The sequence below is a fragment of the Gymnoscopelus braueri genome (genome assembly GCF_963280865.1).
Source record: "Gymnoscopelus braueri genome assembly, chromosome: 21".
Taxonomy (NCBI): Eukaryota; Metazoa; Chordata; class Actinopteri; order Myctophiformes; family Myctophidae; genus Gymnoscopelus; species Gymnoscopelus braueri.
Window position 1 is genome coordinate 35,001,446 of NC_137623.1, and position 15,036 is coordinate 35,016,481.

Consider the following 15,036-nt stretch of genomic DNA (forward strand, 5'->3'; position numbering starts at 1 on the left):
TGTGAACAGGGCACACTGATAGGCTAAAAATGTTTAACCATGGTCCGTGTAAGTTTGATGAGCTAGACCCCATGAATCTATGAGCTTGAGGGCTGCTCAGAAGCTGCACACTGCCGACTTTCATTTGGGTCAGGGGCACGAGAGACTGCATAAAGAAAGAAGAAGCGTCCAACGAAACGAAAAACGAGAATCAATTCGATTCCTCCATCGAACCGCTTACACGGTGGATTCTGTTGTACAGGAAGAGAAATTATGTAGCCAGGAGCCGATGCTGTGGGGGGAGGGGGGGACAACAGGACAATCGATGACAGATTACATGTCACCGAGGCTAATGTCCTTGATTAGTCTTGCTGCGGGGGAAACAAATGAAACGAGGACCTTGACAATCACATGAGAAGACAGTGTGTCTCGTCTAGGAAGAATACGACGTGCCCAGGCTCCTATGTCTGTGTGTCTGTCTGTCTGTTTATCTGTGGTGAACGAGTTCTGCTCTCATCTTATAAGAGCCCAGTGTGAGTGAGTTCATATTGAGCTTTGGGAGGCTTTGGAGAAAAAGAGCATCTCATAGTCTGCAGTATGAACAGCATGGGTTATTTTCTGTTCTACCACTATGACCAACGGGACAGCTTCCGGCATTTCAAGAGACAAAACAAACATGGTTTGTAAACTGGCAACTTTTATAATTACAACAGCCCCGGCCTCCAGACTTTCTCAAGACAAAATAATCACTACATGATGTCTAATACGATCTATTTGGCAACATGGCTGGTGAAGGAGATAAACTTCCTCAACCATAGCCAAATAATTGTGCAGTATTTTTTTCGTACAGCATTTAACTCATTCTGTGCCAATGGCGTGTTATACGCGTTTGTTTTTCCCAAAGGCCCAGAGTGCCTGTTTTGGTGTCTCATTTAGTACAGCATTGGTTTCCTGGCCTGATAGTATAATGGCACACAAATGGTTCCTCTGGACAGGACCTAGACGTAAATATCAAGAGCCATGACGCTGTGGCTTTACAATAAGTCAGCAAAGTCAAACACAGGCCCTGGAAGTGGCAGCGTTTTGCTTCAAAGGAAGGAGGACTCGCATAGACAAGTTTAAATTAACTGACCTTTTAACAAAATATATTGCTAATCTAGTCACATGAAACGGCAATTTATGAGGAGGGGAAATATTAATTTACTAGCAATGAGCATCGATCAATCATGGTGACAGCGGGGTACACCCGGGAGGGAGGGAATTAAGGACGGCAGCAACGGCACCGGAGAGAGTCTACGGCCCCTGATAACAGGGGCTCTGAGGGGAACGGGAGAGAAAATAAGAGAGAAACAAAGCTTCAAGATAATAACAGCCTCACGCACTGATGTTTCATAAAAAGTCAGAGCCTGGGACCACAAACAAGGATCAATCACGAGTGCCTGCGGGCCTCATTTAAGGGCCGGAATGAAATAAAAGTTTGACCTCGTCTCCCCTTCAAAACTTGTACCGGCCCGCTCCAGCAAAACCATTTAAGTCCACCTCTGGCTAATTAGTTGAACTAAAAGGAACAACATTGTGCGTTTGATTTATGCTGGCGGTCAGGTGGTGCAGCAAGCCATTCAGGCTCCAAAATTACACTTGACCGCATACACACCTGTATGTACAGTACTCAAACTAATGTTTTGCATTATTCATGCCTCATACATATATGTATGATTTAAAATGAGTCAGATAAAAGACGTGTGATGGAAAGCCCAGTAATTGTGTTTTTACTTTAGGCATCACTTATGAAAAAAGCATTTATTTTCCTTTTAACACATTCCCTAGCCTGGTAAAGCCCCTCCCTCCGGAAAATCTCATTTCCATTTGATTTCAGGAAGGAGTCTGGCATGAAGGCTTGTATGGGCGTTTCTAGCGCATTACCAAAAAAACGAGCCTATAAGCGTCGTCGCTCATCGTTCTGTGATTGACAGCGAAAGTTGGCCAATCAGGTGGCGAGTTCGAGTGAGCCCAAATGGGACCGAGTCCAGCCGACAAAAATGGAACGAGCCGCCATTGTTTTCTGTGGGCAGTTAAACTTTTTACTTTTAAAACGCTCTCAAACTTCTTTTTTGAGGCACGGAATTTACTTTTAAGATATCGTTTGGATAGCATTTAGTTGTTTAACTTCATATATGTGGTCAATTAATCATGACAGAGCCTATTTAAAAATAAAAATGTAGAGAACCGGCAGGGGCGGGCAGTGACACGCATGTATCCGAATAAGGCAACCTATTTTGGGCATGGCCGTCTCAAAAGTCCCGTTGCGTCACATTAGTCTGGAGGTGGTAAAAATGCACTGGCTGAAGTGGGACACTGCTGATTGGCTGAAGGGGTTGTCAGTCAACGGTATCACTCCCGCCCAACTCCAGCCCACAGCCAAAATTGCAGAATGGGCGATCATGCCAGACTCACTCCTGAAATAAATTACAAATGAGGTTTCCGGAGGGAGGGTTTACCAGGCTACACATCCCCAGCCATTTGACGGAGATCTCCGTCATTTCAAATCCAACACTTGACTGCCATTATAAACAAATTACCCTAGAGGGCGCTCTTCGCCAACCTATGAATGATCCCTTGACCTCGAGAGAAGGCTAGAACTAGAAATGACGTCATCCCCCAAAAAGTCACTCCGTTCCCTCCAATGTTATGAGATTTAGAAAAATACATCTAGCTCGGATTTCGATTTTTTTTTGATGAAAACGAGCCATATTCAACTGCCGATAACAACAGAACGGACGATCGCGGTAAACATGTTTTTTGTTCCGGTGGATAGACGAGACCCTCCCCCCCCCCCTCTCCCCCCAGACATGTTTACATCCGTGTCCACAACGTGACTTCCGTGGCTCTCCGTGGATCGTTAAAATGTGGTAAAAGAAAACGCTGGCAGTGGCGGATGAATTAATGAATTAATTGATACCTGGCTGGCAGAGAATGGGTTAAGTGCTGCTCAGTGGCAAGATGAAATATCAGATAAGGATTGCAGCGGCGTAACGGGGGGGTGACTCATCAACCACGCTCACGGCTATACGGCCCGAAGAAAGTGTGATTGTGTTGTTGCTCCTCATGGACGATGCAAAGGGGCGCTTCAAATCACCATGGCGACAGACATGAGTACAATTTCCTGGTGATCCTCAACACCCGCCTGAACCGTTTATAATCTGCTCAATGCCAATGTTCCTGTAGAACAGGGGTCTTCCAGGCCAAGGACCCCCTAGCTGAGGGAGATATGACGCAGGGACCCCCTCTATATTGTATAAAATTTTGTTTTAGATTACACTTTTTTTGTTTACTTGGTCTGCCCTTTTTTCCCCTCTACACCTATACCTCTTATAGCTATACCTCTTATTCCCTCTACACCTATACCTCTTATACCTATACCTCTTATTCCCTCTACACCTATACCTCTTATACCTATACCTCTTATTCCCTCTACACCTATACCGCCAAAAATAGCCGATCTACAAGCTCACAACGAGGCGTTGTGAGCTTGTAGATCTGCTATTTTGGGTTTAAGTTCTCCTCAGAAAAGGGATGCTAGAGTTAAGGGAAAAAAAACAAAACATATCACACAAAGATTTGGCGGACCCCCTGTAGTAACTCTGAGGACCCCCTAAGGGTCCCCGACCCCCTGTTGAAAGACCCCTGCTGTAGAACTCAACTTTCAAATTGTTGTGCATTTCCATACTCGGCATCCCGTCTTGGCCGCCAACCCACCAGCCCTATGTTTTTTATTTTTGGTTCTGCATGTTACTGCCTTTGTGTGTTCTCTCTGGGCTGGCGCTTCAAACGAGCCAATATCCTGTACGATGCAGCCAAGTGGCCGGTCTCAGGACACATTTCACTGTCAGCCAGCGTTCGCGCTGTGCAGCCAAGAGTAATATTCAACACGCAGGCAGAGCATGTGAGAGGCTTAAATTATGAAAATGCAATGTGTGTGCATTATGCAAAATAACGAAAGCATGCATGTGGGTGTAAAGCATAAAAACACAGATGAAGTGTGCATCGATACCAAAAAAAGCATGGATATAGGGTGTGTGAGTGTGTGTGTGTGTGTGTGGGGGTAAAGCACAAATGTGTTTCTGTAGCAGACAACTTACATTTTTCAAGTGCATCCATCGCTGCTCCCATTTCCGCCTGTTGAATGCTGCATTGAAAAAAAAAAGGCAAAAAAAGAAAAAGAGTTTATGGGTTGGGTTGGGGTGGGGGTGGTGTTGGGTTGGGTTGGGGTTGAGAGAGAAAATAAAGCTCTTTACCATATTCAAAACATCCCTTTTTAAATGTCTGTCAAACCAGCAAGAATATTTAAAGGATTATCTACAAGTGATCTTTTTTCTTTCCTTTTCCCACTGAAGAACCTTCCTGAACAATCCCAGGTAACGTGGTCGTGTGAATCTGGGGAAAAAAAACAGCTAAGCCTTTTGGTGGTTACACGTTGGGCCACCGTTCAGTGTTTATACAACGTGTGTTGGTGTCCGCCTGCAAACATACATTATGCATTCATGTGATCATAGCCCTGGTGCGGTGGAGGCCGGGGGGGGCTCAGAGGCTTAGAGTCGAGTAAATATATAAAATAGTATGCTGTGACAGACAAAACTTATCGCCAGCTTAGAGCGCTCTTTCAAGAAGCCTTCCTGAAGAGGGTGTGTGTGTGTGTATGTGTGGCGTGGGGGATTTCCATTCAGATGATTTGTGTGCATGCATGAGTGTGTGTGAAGGGGTGAATGTTTGATGGATTTAGGCTCCATTCCTCTCAAACGCTGTGCACCCTCCACACCCCCCACACACACCACCCTGCTCTGAAGCAGCCATTTCTTTACACCGCATGTGTTACAAAAGGAGCAACACGCACGTGTGTACACACGCACACACACAAACACACAGACAAATAAGTGGGGCAATGTGCACAGAGCTAGCATACCCACGACTTCTAATGCGGTGAGGCTCTCCCCGTGCTTCCCCCGCAAAAAAACACAATTCCCGTCAATATCCCGATACCGGATCGATTCATCTTCATTCTGCATAATGCCTCTACTGATACGGGACGGGTAGCCGCCGCCAAGAGCTTAATTGCTATGATAAACACCATCGATAAAAGCACGGAGGCCATTATTCTGCGGCCCATTAGCTGTGTGCTCAGAAGTGGGGGTGAGAGGCTGGAGGATCCATGTGTGTGTGTGTGTGTGTGTGTGTGTGGAGGGGGGGGGGTGCTTCTTACTTCCATCCACATCTCTCTCTCTCTCCTTGTTCATAATGATTGGCCACTCACCTGGGGCCCTTGCCGCAGCCTATGCGCTCCCCTTTGAAGTAGACAGCCACCGTGTAGGTCCGGGCATGGGATGGTCCCACGGTCTGCAGAGTCCTGCAGAAAGGCAAAGCAGAGACACAGACAAGATCAGGAGGGGGGTGGGTTTTGAGGGGAGGTGTATTGAACAAGGGAGACGGTGCGGAAGGAGGGGTGGCCGTGGCGGACGTCATACCATACGTGGATGAGGAGGAAAGTGGATGAGAAGAGGAGGAGGAGGAGGAAAGAAGCAGGCGTGGGAGGAGACGAACGAGGAAGGGGGGGAGGTGGAGGTGGAGGGGAGGGAGGCGGACTTGAGAGGAGGTGGGAAGAGGTGAACAGAAATAATAAGTGTGTGCAGGAGGAGGAGGAGGAGGGCTCAAGGACACTCGGTGACACTGTCCTTCAGGAAAGTGTAGCAAGAAAAGAGTGGGGGTGGGCGGGTGAGGATAAAAGACTTTTCAACTGGACCAAAAGTAATTCATCTTAAGCTGCCGGGGGTGGGGGCGGGTTAGAACATTGATTCAACCGCATGTGTGCGTATGGTGTGTATAAAAATGCCCTCTAGTCTAACGGACAAGAAACACATGAAGGACAATACTCTTTGAAAAAGACGTGGAGGGCTGGTCTTCGGACAGCGGCGACGTCAGAAACATCAGAGAACGCACATCTGCTCCACATCAAACATTTAGAGCCCTCACAGGCCGTCAATTTGGTTACATTTCGCCGGGGACGACGCGCGTACAAACCAGCAAACAAAACTCGGGGAGATGTTTTTAAATGTTAACATTAGCATAAGAACCCCCCCCACACCCCAAGCTGCGTGTGGCATCAATTATTCACAGACTATTTACTTATTTTGGGAAGACGTATCAATTTTTAATGCAATGTGGTCACTTATGGCACTCTATCAATAATTCAGCTCCCTTTCTCGTTTACAAACGAAGGAGCGCGCGGCGCGGCGCGCAGAGCAAACACAGCGCCGCTCTGTGCACCGCTGCACTCCAAAGCTCAACAGGGAAAATGTGCCACTTGAAGTTATTCCGCCGCTTAGTCAATGTGATATGAGAGGAAGAAAAGGGAAAGGAAGTTTGCATGGCATTTGGGAAGTCGTCAACGTGATGGGGCTACGTTGAACATGAGAGATTCTATTCCCCTTTTTTTTCATTTATTTATTTATTTCGAACATATTAAAATATAAATGAGAGAAAGACAAAGGAAAAAAAGGGAAAAATTAGATACAAAATAAAACCGCGCCAAAATTATTTTAACATCATCCTTGATGGCCCACCGAGATGGCCAGTTGTATAATTTTGTGTAACCCCCACCCCATTAGATGGAGATGTGTGCCCGATGGAGAGATTGGGAGATGAGAGAGAGAGAGAGAGAGAGAGAGAGAGAGAGATGTCGGGGGTCCATATTACCCCAATAGGCACACACTAAAAGCAGCCTATTAGCGACTCAGACCATTCCCTCCACAATGACTGACTGGACGCATCAGTGCGTTTTTTTTCCTGTCATCATGTGTGTGTGTGCCAGTGGTGGAAAGTTAAGTAACTAAGTAGATTATTTACTTAAGTACTGTACTTACATAAAATGTTGAGGTATTTGTACTTTACTTGAGTATTTCCAATACTTCTACTTCTACTCCACTACATTTCAGAGGCAAATATGGTACTTTTACTCCACTACAATTATTTGAGAACTTTAGTTACTAGTTACTTTGTAGATTTTTATTATTATTACAAAATATACATTGCCACAGAGGCACTCAGATGGTATCACTGCCGTTATCAAGTAAATAACCACTGTAACCACTGTAAATACATGTCGGCCATTTGAAAATAGCCGATCTACAAGCTCACAATGCGTCACGATGCGACGCATTGTGAGCTTGTAGATCTGCTATTTTCAAAAGATTTTTTGACATTTTATACATTTGAAAACTTGTGAATTGGGAGATTCTGCATAACGAGTACTTTCTACTTTTGGTACTTTAAGTACATTTTGATAACAATTCTTTTGTATTTTTACTCAAGTAAATTTTGAATTCCGGACATTTACTTCTACATTGCAGTATTGATACTTTTACTTAAGTAGAAAAATTTAGTTTTTTTTACACCACTGGTGCGTGTTTATATCATTATGTGGCTGTACGTGTGTAGTGTGTGTGTGTGTCCCTCTCTATATCATCTGTGGTTGCATGTGTCGTGTGTCACAGTCAGTAAGTGAATGTTGCCGTGACCAGAGGTCTAGTAAAGTGAGAGCGTGGGGAGGCAGGGGGTCTCTTGCTTCTGTCATCACATAGACACTTGGTGCTCTGGCACATTAGCTCTATTGCCTTCCGCCCGAGTGCCTTCACAGCTTATGTTGCCATGTCACATTACATATTCCTCTTCATGTCTCACTTGAAGATGTTCTCTCCGTGTGTCTCCATTGCTCTGGCGCTCCCTGTCATGTGTGTCCATTTTTTGTGCGACGTTTATATCCTGTACATCATTGACAATGCATGTCTATTCATAACTTCAGTCATATGCATGCATGCATGGTACATGAATATATAAACCAATTAGCGTTAATGGCTTTCTTTCTTTCTTTTTCTCCAAAGTAATTCAAATGTTACCGAACTTGCCTGAATAACTGAGTCTGTTGGCTAAAGATCACTGCACTATGTTGACTAAACATCATAAGTCATTTTTTATTTCATTCATAACTCCATCTTTTCAGTTATTCTTTTCAAACAATCTGGTACTGGTACTTCTCAAAATGATATCTAGAGTGTTTCAAGGTCTGCAAGTTGATTTTCAGCTTACGGAAATTAATGGAATCCAATTGCTTCTTTGAAACTCAAACAAACACACTGTGGCATGCTTTTGTCCGCACTGGCAGTATACTGTGAGTCATGCTCAATGGGATAAACATGCCAGCCCGCTGGAGCGTCATTACGTCAAGTGTCTTTCTTTCATTCTCTCTTTTCAACATATAATCTCTGACTCTCTCATTCTGTCCCCTCATCTGTCTATTTGCTAGTATATCAGGGTAAGGTTTACTATACTGTACAGTATCTCTCTCATAGTCTCTATGTATTTCTTCTCTCCCAATACAATCAGAATCGTCTTTATTGTCAGAGAACCAAAGTCTGAATGCACTGCCTCTAGAGGCCGCTATCCCCTGGGTCAAGGAGTAATTATTTCTATTGAAAATCCCAAAGGGTCATCTTAGATCACGTCAGATAAGAACTGTGTTAGAAAAATAAACGAATCAGCCCCACAATTGTACTCATAACATCCATATCCATATTATGGATACGAAGCATCCACTAACGAAAGTAATAATGTATCCAAAAATCCCCAAATGTATCAAATTATAAAATGTAAGTCACATACTTGCCAGAATCGCGGGGCTGATTTGTTTATTTTTGGAACACAGTTCTTATATGACGCGATCCAAGATTTCCCTATGAGATTTTCTACAGAAAAATTGATACTTCCATGACCCAGGGGTAGCGGGAGGGGAGTGACTGTCCGAGCCGCTCCTCTGGCCTGACACCGAGACGTGCTCGGATGCAGGCACACACTTGAGGACAGACGGTGACACCGGCAATGAAAAGCAAGACCCTGTACAGTCTGTGTCACTCGGACTCACCCCCCCCCCCTCGACGTGGGCCCCCTGAAAGGGGTCAGGTTGGTGAGGTCAGCGCTCCAATTGGCCCCCGTAGCACCCCTGCTTGAGCTGAATCAATCCAGCTGCACTAAAAAGCCTTTCACAGGCAGCAAGAGGCAGGTAGGAGCTATATATTTAACATGAACAGCAGCATGATTGCAGCTACATTATTGATGTAACCATTTCCAAACCTGCGTCACACCTCCATCACCATTACCGCCAATTGTCGTGTTAATCATCTAAATTGAGACCCACGGTAGAGAGTCGGTACTGTGAGTGGTTTCCTCCTGTGAGGAACGGAGTATGGCGGCAATCACGTTTTAGCAAGGTGCCTGGAGAAGGTCTATGTGACCGGAACGTTGCTTAAGAAAAGTGTTCCTATTGTGCAAGTGCAGATCAGGTGCACATAAGAATAAAATAAAAATAAACTCGGCACGCAGGTCACTCACAGCGACCCGAGGGAGTGGCATGTCCATTGACATGCCCAAAACACAGGGACGGAAAGGTTGAAACTGATTAAATATCGGGACACATGGGCTGCATAACTGCCGATACCGATGTCGTCAAAAAATTCAAATAATAGACAAACAGACCAGACAGAGAGATGAGAATGATACAATTTGTGTGCAGCGTGCGTGTGAGTGAGTGAGTGAGTGAGTGAGAGAGAGGTTTGTGTGTGTGTGTGTGTGTGTGTGTGTGTGTATGTGAGAGAGACTCACTTATACAGAGGGATGTCGGGCTCCTTGCCCTCTGTCCTCAGGGTCAAACAGCACTGCTGCAACTGAGACTTGGGGTCATTCCAGTCTTGGTTCAAAATGAACTCCTGCAACAAAATAACACATGCACACACGTGTAACTTAGATGAAGCCTTCTACTTGATGAAAGATACACCCCTTCTCGGATAGTGATAACAGGCAACAGTCACTGCATTGTGTTTCGATGGTGGTAGTGGGTTTTAGGCTGATAGCAAGTCGACGCCAATGAAGAGACTTCATTTTTAATGGTGACAACTCAACAGTGCTTCAGGATCTGGGGGATACAAGCCCGGACAGTAAGGAAGGTAAGCACAAGGTACTACATCAAATGCATAGAGATAGTGTAGTGCCCATAGGAATAATATGTACATTGAAACTATGCACACTATTAGGATGCCAGGTCAACAAATAAACCAGGCATCAGTTTTAATACCATGCTATCTAATTTACATTTTAATCTTTGCATAAGACTGCATGGTTGTCAAGGCTAGAACATTTTAAACAAAACTATTATACTGTATATTAATATTAATTAATTTTCATTGGCCGTTATCTAAGTAGATAGCAAGGTGTTTAATTATCTCCTGTCATCACCATCATACACTGCAGCTCATGGCTCTAGCCGACTCTAATCAGTTTATTAATCTCAGCTGTGCGTATTCCTTTTAAAGTGGTTTTGCACCCTGAATGGCACACATCCAGTAATGTTTGTAAACGAGAAACCTGTCTATACTGTACATCCCCTGTGTTGCCCACAGAGAGTGAAAAACCTCAGTGTTAATTTAACTCTGCCTCACTGTTGAAATTGAAAGCGGCGCTGCGGAGCTGTTGGATAGGCATGGACATAGACATACAAATTCAAGGGTTATTTTTATTATTTTGTGTTCTATAAACAATACACAAATATGTATATTTTTCAATTCTTAATTATTAAAAAAAAAACTTAAATCTTGGCTTGGTGGGCGCCCCCTCCAGCCTAATGGCGCCCTACTCTGCCTATTGGCTGGGCTGGCTCTGGCCGCGACACACTGAAAGCTTCACTGACGCAAGCAGAAAAACGAAACAAAAAAATTGGTTATTTTTCCGCCTTGCTCCAACTCATTTCAGATGGTCTGTGACATCTCTATTTTGGAGCGCTGGTGCTCCAAAATAGAACCGAGCTCTGAGAGACGCGTCAACAGGTTTAGAGGTGTCCAGTTGACGCCTCCAGTGTGGCTGCAGCGTCACCTGAAGCTTGCAGTGTTTGGGGCTTCACTCTCTCTCTCTCTCTCTCTCTCTCTTCCTCTCATCATGGTCTCTCTATCTGCGTCATCATGGCAGTAGGGTACAAATCACAGGCTACTTAAAATAAAAGCCGATCCTGAGGCCCCGGAGTAGAGAAGTGTCCCAGGTGTGTGGCCCTGATATACATCAGCCTCCTCCAACAGGGACTTCTAAAAGCCTGCCTCCATTAACGGACCGGAACAAGTAGGAGCCTCATTATAGAAGGCAGTCGTTGAATGTAGAACTGTCTGCTCCTATTAATTTTCTACAAAGAGTCTTTCTGCCTCTGTAGCTGCCGCTGCCGCGCTCTCTCTTGCTCTCTGGGGGGGATTTCTGCATTCCTTTAACTCTAAGCAGGGACATTTTAAAGCGCCATAGATATAATTGACTGTGGCGTCGGTGATTCCGAGGCGAGGCGCTTGGAAGATGGGCCGGGTACACAAGCTTGAAATCTGCGTATAATAATAATAATAACAATAATAATAATAAAAATAACCCATTTAGACCTGAGACCGATTTCAAAAACGCCTTCTAAATCCTACATTTTCTGAAAAACTACAGGCACATTTTATTTACTAGACGATCCGACTGATATGGGCATATAGGGGAACGGACACCAACTGATAAACGAAAGAATAAACAGAAAGTCCACCCAATAGGCGATTTCAATATAGGATAAAATATATATATATATACTGTATCATTTGCTATATGTATATATAGCAACGATTAATGTGACACAGATGCCGTCCCGGATTGAAAGGTATAACAATGTATGGGTAAATACATAAATGAATAAATAAATAATCAATCAAGAACACAAGAAATCAAAATGAATGCAAAAGTGCACTGATCGTGTTCCCTTCTCTGTTTTCTTGCACATCCACATTTGACGGAGGGCTGAATGATGTCCATGGCGCTTTCTGGGGGAAAGGGGGGAGGCATGTTCTCAGTTTCACAACTTTGGCTCTTTGGAAGTGGAAATTAGGTGTGCTCTCTCTCTCTCATGATACAGAGAGCAGAGCTCTTTCCAACAGCTAGGGGAGAGTCCCCTGAGAGGCCCACCAAGACGGCAATTAGCATGACATCTGCACCGATGATTCTCACACACACACACACACACACACGCGCGTTTGTATTACTATACCTCTGAGGACATCAACATTTTAGCAGTGGTGAAAAGTAACTAAGTATATAACATTTTACTTAAGTACTGTACTTAAGTGAAATTGTGAGGTATTTGTACTTGACTTGAGTATTTCCAACTTCCAATACTTTTACTTCTACTCCACTACATCTCAGATGCAACTATTGTACTTTTACTCCACTACAATGATTTGAAAACTTTAGTAACTAGTTACTTTGTAGATATAAATTATTATAGTATAAAACATACATTAACCACTTTAGCCCTATTTCATACATAGGCTATTTGAAAATAGCCGATCTACAAGCTCACAACGCGTCGCATCTCGACGCGTTGTGAGCTTGTAGATCTGCTATTTTTGTACTTTTACTTTTGGTACTTTAAGTACATTTTGATGCCAATACTTTTGTACTTTTACTCAAGTAAATTTTGAATTCTGGACTTGTACTTGTAACGGAGTAGTTCTATATTGCAGTATTGGTACTTTTACTAGAGTAAAGAATTTGAGTACTTTTTCCACCACTGCATTTTAGGACGCCAATTTTATGAATGCCATTTTCGCAATTCTTGCCATTTTTTATCGTAAGCGAAAGCCTAATTCTGATCTACAACGCGTTGTGAGCTTGTACATCGGCAATTGTTCGGTGCACGCCACCAGCACAAACACACACACACACAGAGGTCAGCCAAATGCAGCAGCTTGTAGTGAGCTACTAATTCCACTAAAATGGAATTGTGGGGGCTTGGGGTTAATTGGGCTAGAAGTGCTAGGAGAGAGGTCGAGAACCTGACACAGTAATGCTAGGAGAACCTCTCTCTCGTCGTTGCTACAGGAAGAGAGGAGGGAGGCTAGACCCCGTTTGCCATTAAACGGGTCTGCTGTTGAGAACGGCCACATGCTGGAAATGGCACGGCAATTCCACATTCACCTTGGGTGGCTGAAGAAGTTCAGCATGGGGGCCCCAAGATCATACTGTTCTTCAGCGGCACACCCGAGAGCATCCTAACCAGATAAGAGGCATCACTGCATGACATGGGGAACTGCACTGACCTCACCTGCAAAGCTCTGTAGAGGCCGGGTCGTGCGAACAGCCCAGAGCATCAGATGCTACCGTCTGGCAAGTGGTAGGACGACACAAGGCCCCGGACCAACAGGCTCCGGGACAGCTTGTTCCACCATGGAAACAAGGCTTATGTCACTAGCGGCCTTATTGCTTGTCTGCCAGTTACAAACATATGCATGCACGCACGCACACAGATGTAGCTGTGCATACAGTACATAAACATGCAAATATGCGTGCTAAAAGATTCCGTTATAAACCCGGGGGAACAAGTCAGAACGGGCTTGTATCCCCCAGGTGAGTGCGTGAAACAAGCCCACTGCCTGCCCATCAAATTTAAGAAACAGCAAATCATTACGATGTTATTACAGATTATAGGACCACAATGGAAACAAGACTTTTTTGTGTTATCCTTTTAGCCCACATGTATGACTGTACCGGTGCTGTTTGCATTTATGTCCAATAAAGTATTCAATCTATCAATGATCTAGCAATACTTGCGAGATACAAACACAAAACGAACACAGACACATGTCATTGCTAGGAAAGGGCTCAAGTTAACGTTGACTGGATTGTTTTCATTTCTAAATCCACCTAGGAGAAATTTCAACGCGACGCATTGGGAGCTTGTAGATCTGCTATTTTCAGCCATTTCAGCCCATCAGAATAGGGATGCTCGGGTTCAAGTGGTTAGTGTAAATAAAAAGTTCCTACCCCACACAATTGTGGCACCCGCGCCTGTAGTAACTCTGAGGACCACCTAGGGCTCCCGGACCCCTGTTGAATACCCCTGCTATAGAGTGTTTGTTCAGTAACAGTTCCAATGTTGTCTGCTCACTTCTTTGTGTCATCACTTCCAATGTCACCTTTTTATCTGATATCCTGTATTAGTTCTCTCTACCGAAAAAAAAGAGAAGGTATTCTCACCTAGCAGTTATTTTTCTCTACCTTGAGGCTTTCTTGCTAGCTAGAGGGCTCATTGTTTTGAGTGTGGTGGGCAGCTGTCAATCAGCTCACCTTCAGCCGGGGAAAGAAGCAGACGTTCATGAAGGTATGAACGTACTCCAGGTCTTTGTCGATGTAAAGGGCCGCGATGAAAGCTACAGAGGAGAGAGAGAGAGAGAGAGAGAGAGAGAGAGAGAGAGAGAGAGAGAGAGAGAGAGAGAGAGGAAAATAAAAAACAAGGCAAAAGAAAAATGCATAGGAAAATCAAGTTGGCAATGAAAGAAAGAAGCTGTACTTTGTCTGTGTGGTACATGTTGGTGGTTAGCATCTCCCTATAGATTTAAACTCTGCAAACACTGTGTGGAACAAATAAAGAAGGGCAACATGTTTGTTGTTGTCTCTTTTCAATTTAGAGTAGCCAATTGTTTGGCTTACTCTTCACCTTTTTCAGTGAATCTCTACTGGTAAACAGACACTTTCCAGAGAAAGAGAAAACTCTCAGCTTGAGTGGCCTTTTGAAAAGCACCTACGAAAGCAAATTAAATGGAGCAGTTTAATTCCCGCATCAAACTCGCCCCATGTGTGCCTTTGTGTGTTGTGTTTAAGCGCATGTGTGTGTCTGTTTCTGAGTGTACATACAGTACGTCCATGTATGCGACATGTTCTTTGCTGCGTTATATACATGTCTCTGCCTCTCCCTCAAGGTCTGCCTATTGAATACTCTTTGCTTTCAAAGAGTATGGTTGGTGATAAAGGTATATAGATATAGATATATATATACACACACAGAAAATGGAAGATTTGTGTAAAAGTAGGATTATTGTTCGGAACTCTACAGAGCTTAGGTGTGACCTATGCACCGCTCTCGCCCTCAAATATGTAGTATTCTAAGCACAGTGT

The 15,036-nt window shown here is 44.2% G+C and overlaps 1 protein-coding gene across 2 annotated transcripts in view; it reads right to left on the minus strand.

The window, feature by feature from the left end:
- Positions 1-15,036, minus strand: part of drosha (drosha ribonuclease III) — a 137,180-nt gene that overhangs the window by 5,838 nt on the left and 116,306 nt on the right. For both annotated transcript variants that reach the window (XM_080417844.1, XM_080417843.1), the window contains exons 29-32: positions 14,209-14,291; positions 9,685-9,788; positions 5,288-5,380; positions 4,119-4,165 (exon numbers count right to left, since the gene is read on the minus strand). In XM_080417844.1, coding sequence (XP_080273970.1) covers positions 4,119-4,165; positions 5,288-5,380; positions 9,685-9,788; positions 14,209-14,291 — 327 coding nt within the window. The remainder of the gene's footprint in view (positions 1-4,118; positions 4,166-5,287; positions 5,381-9,684; positions 9,789-14,208; positions 14,292-15,036) is intronic.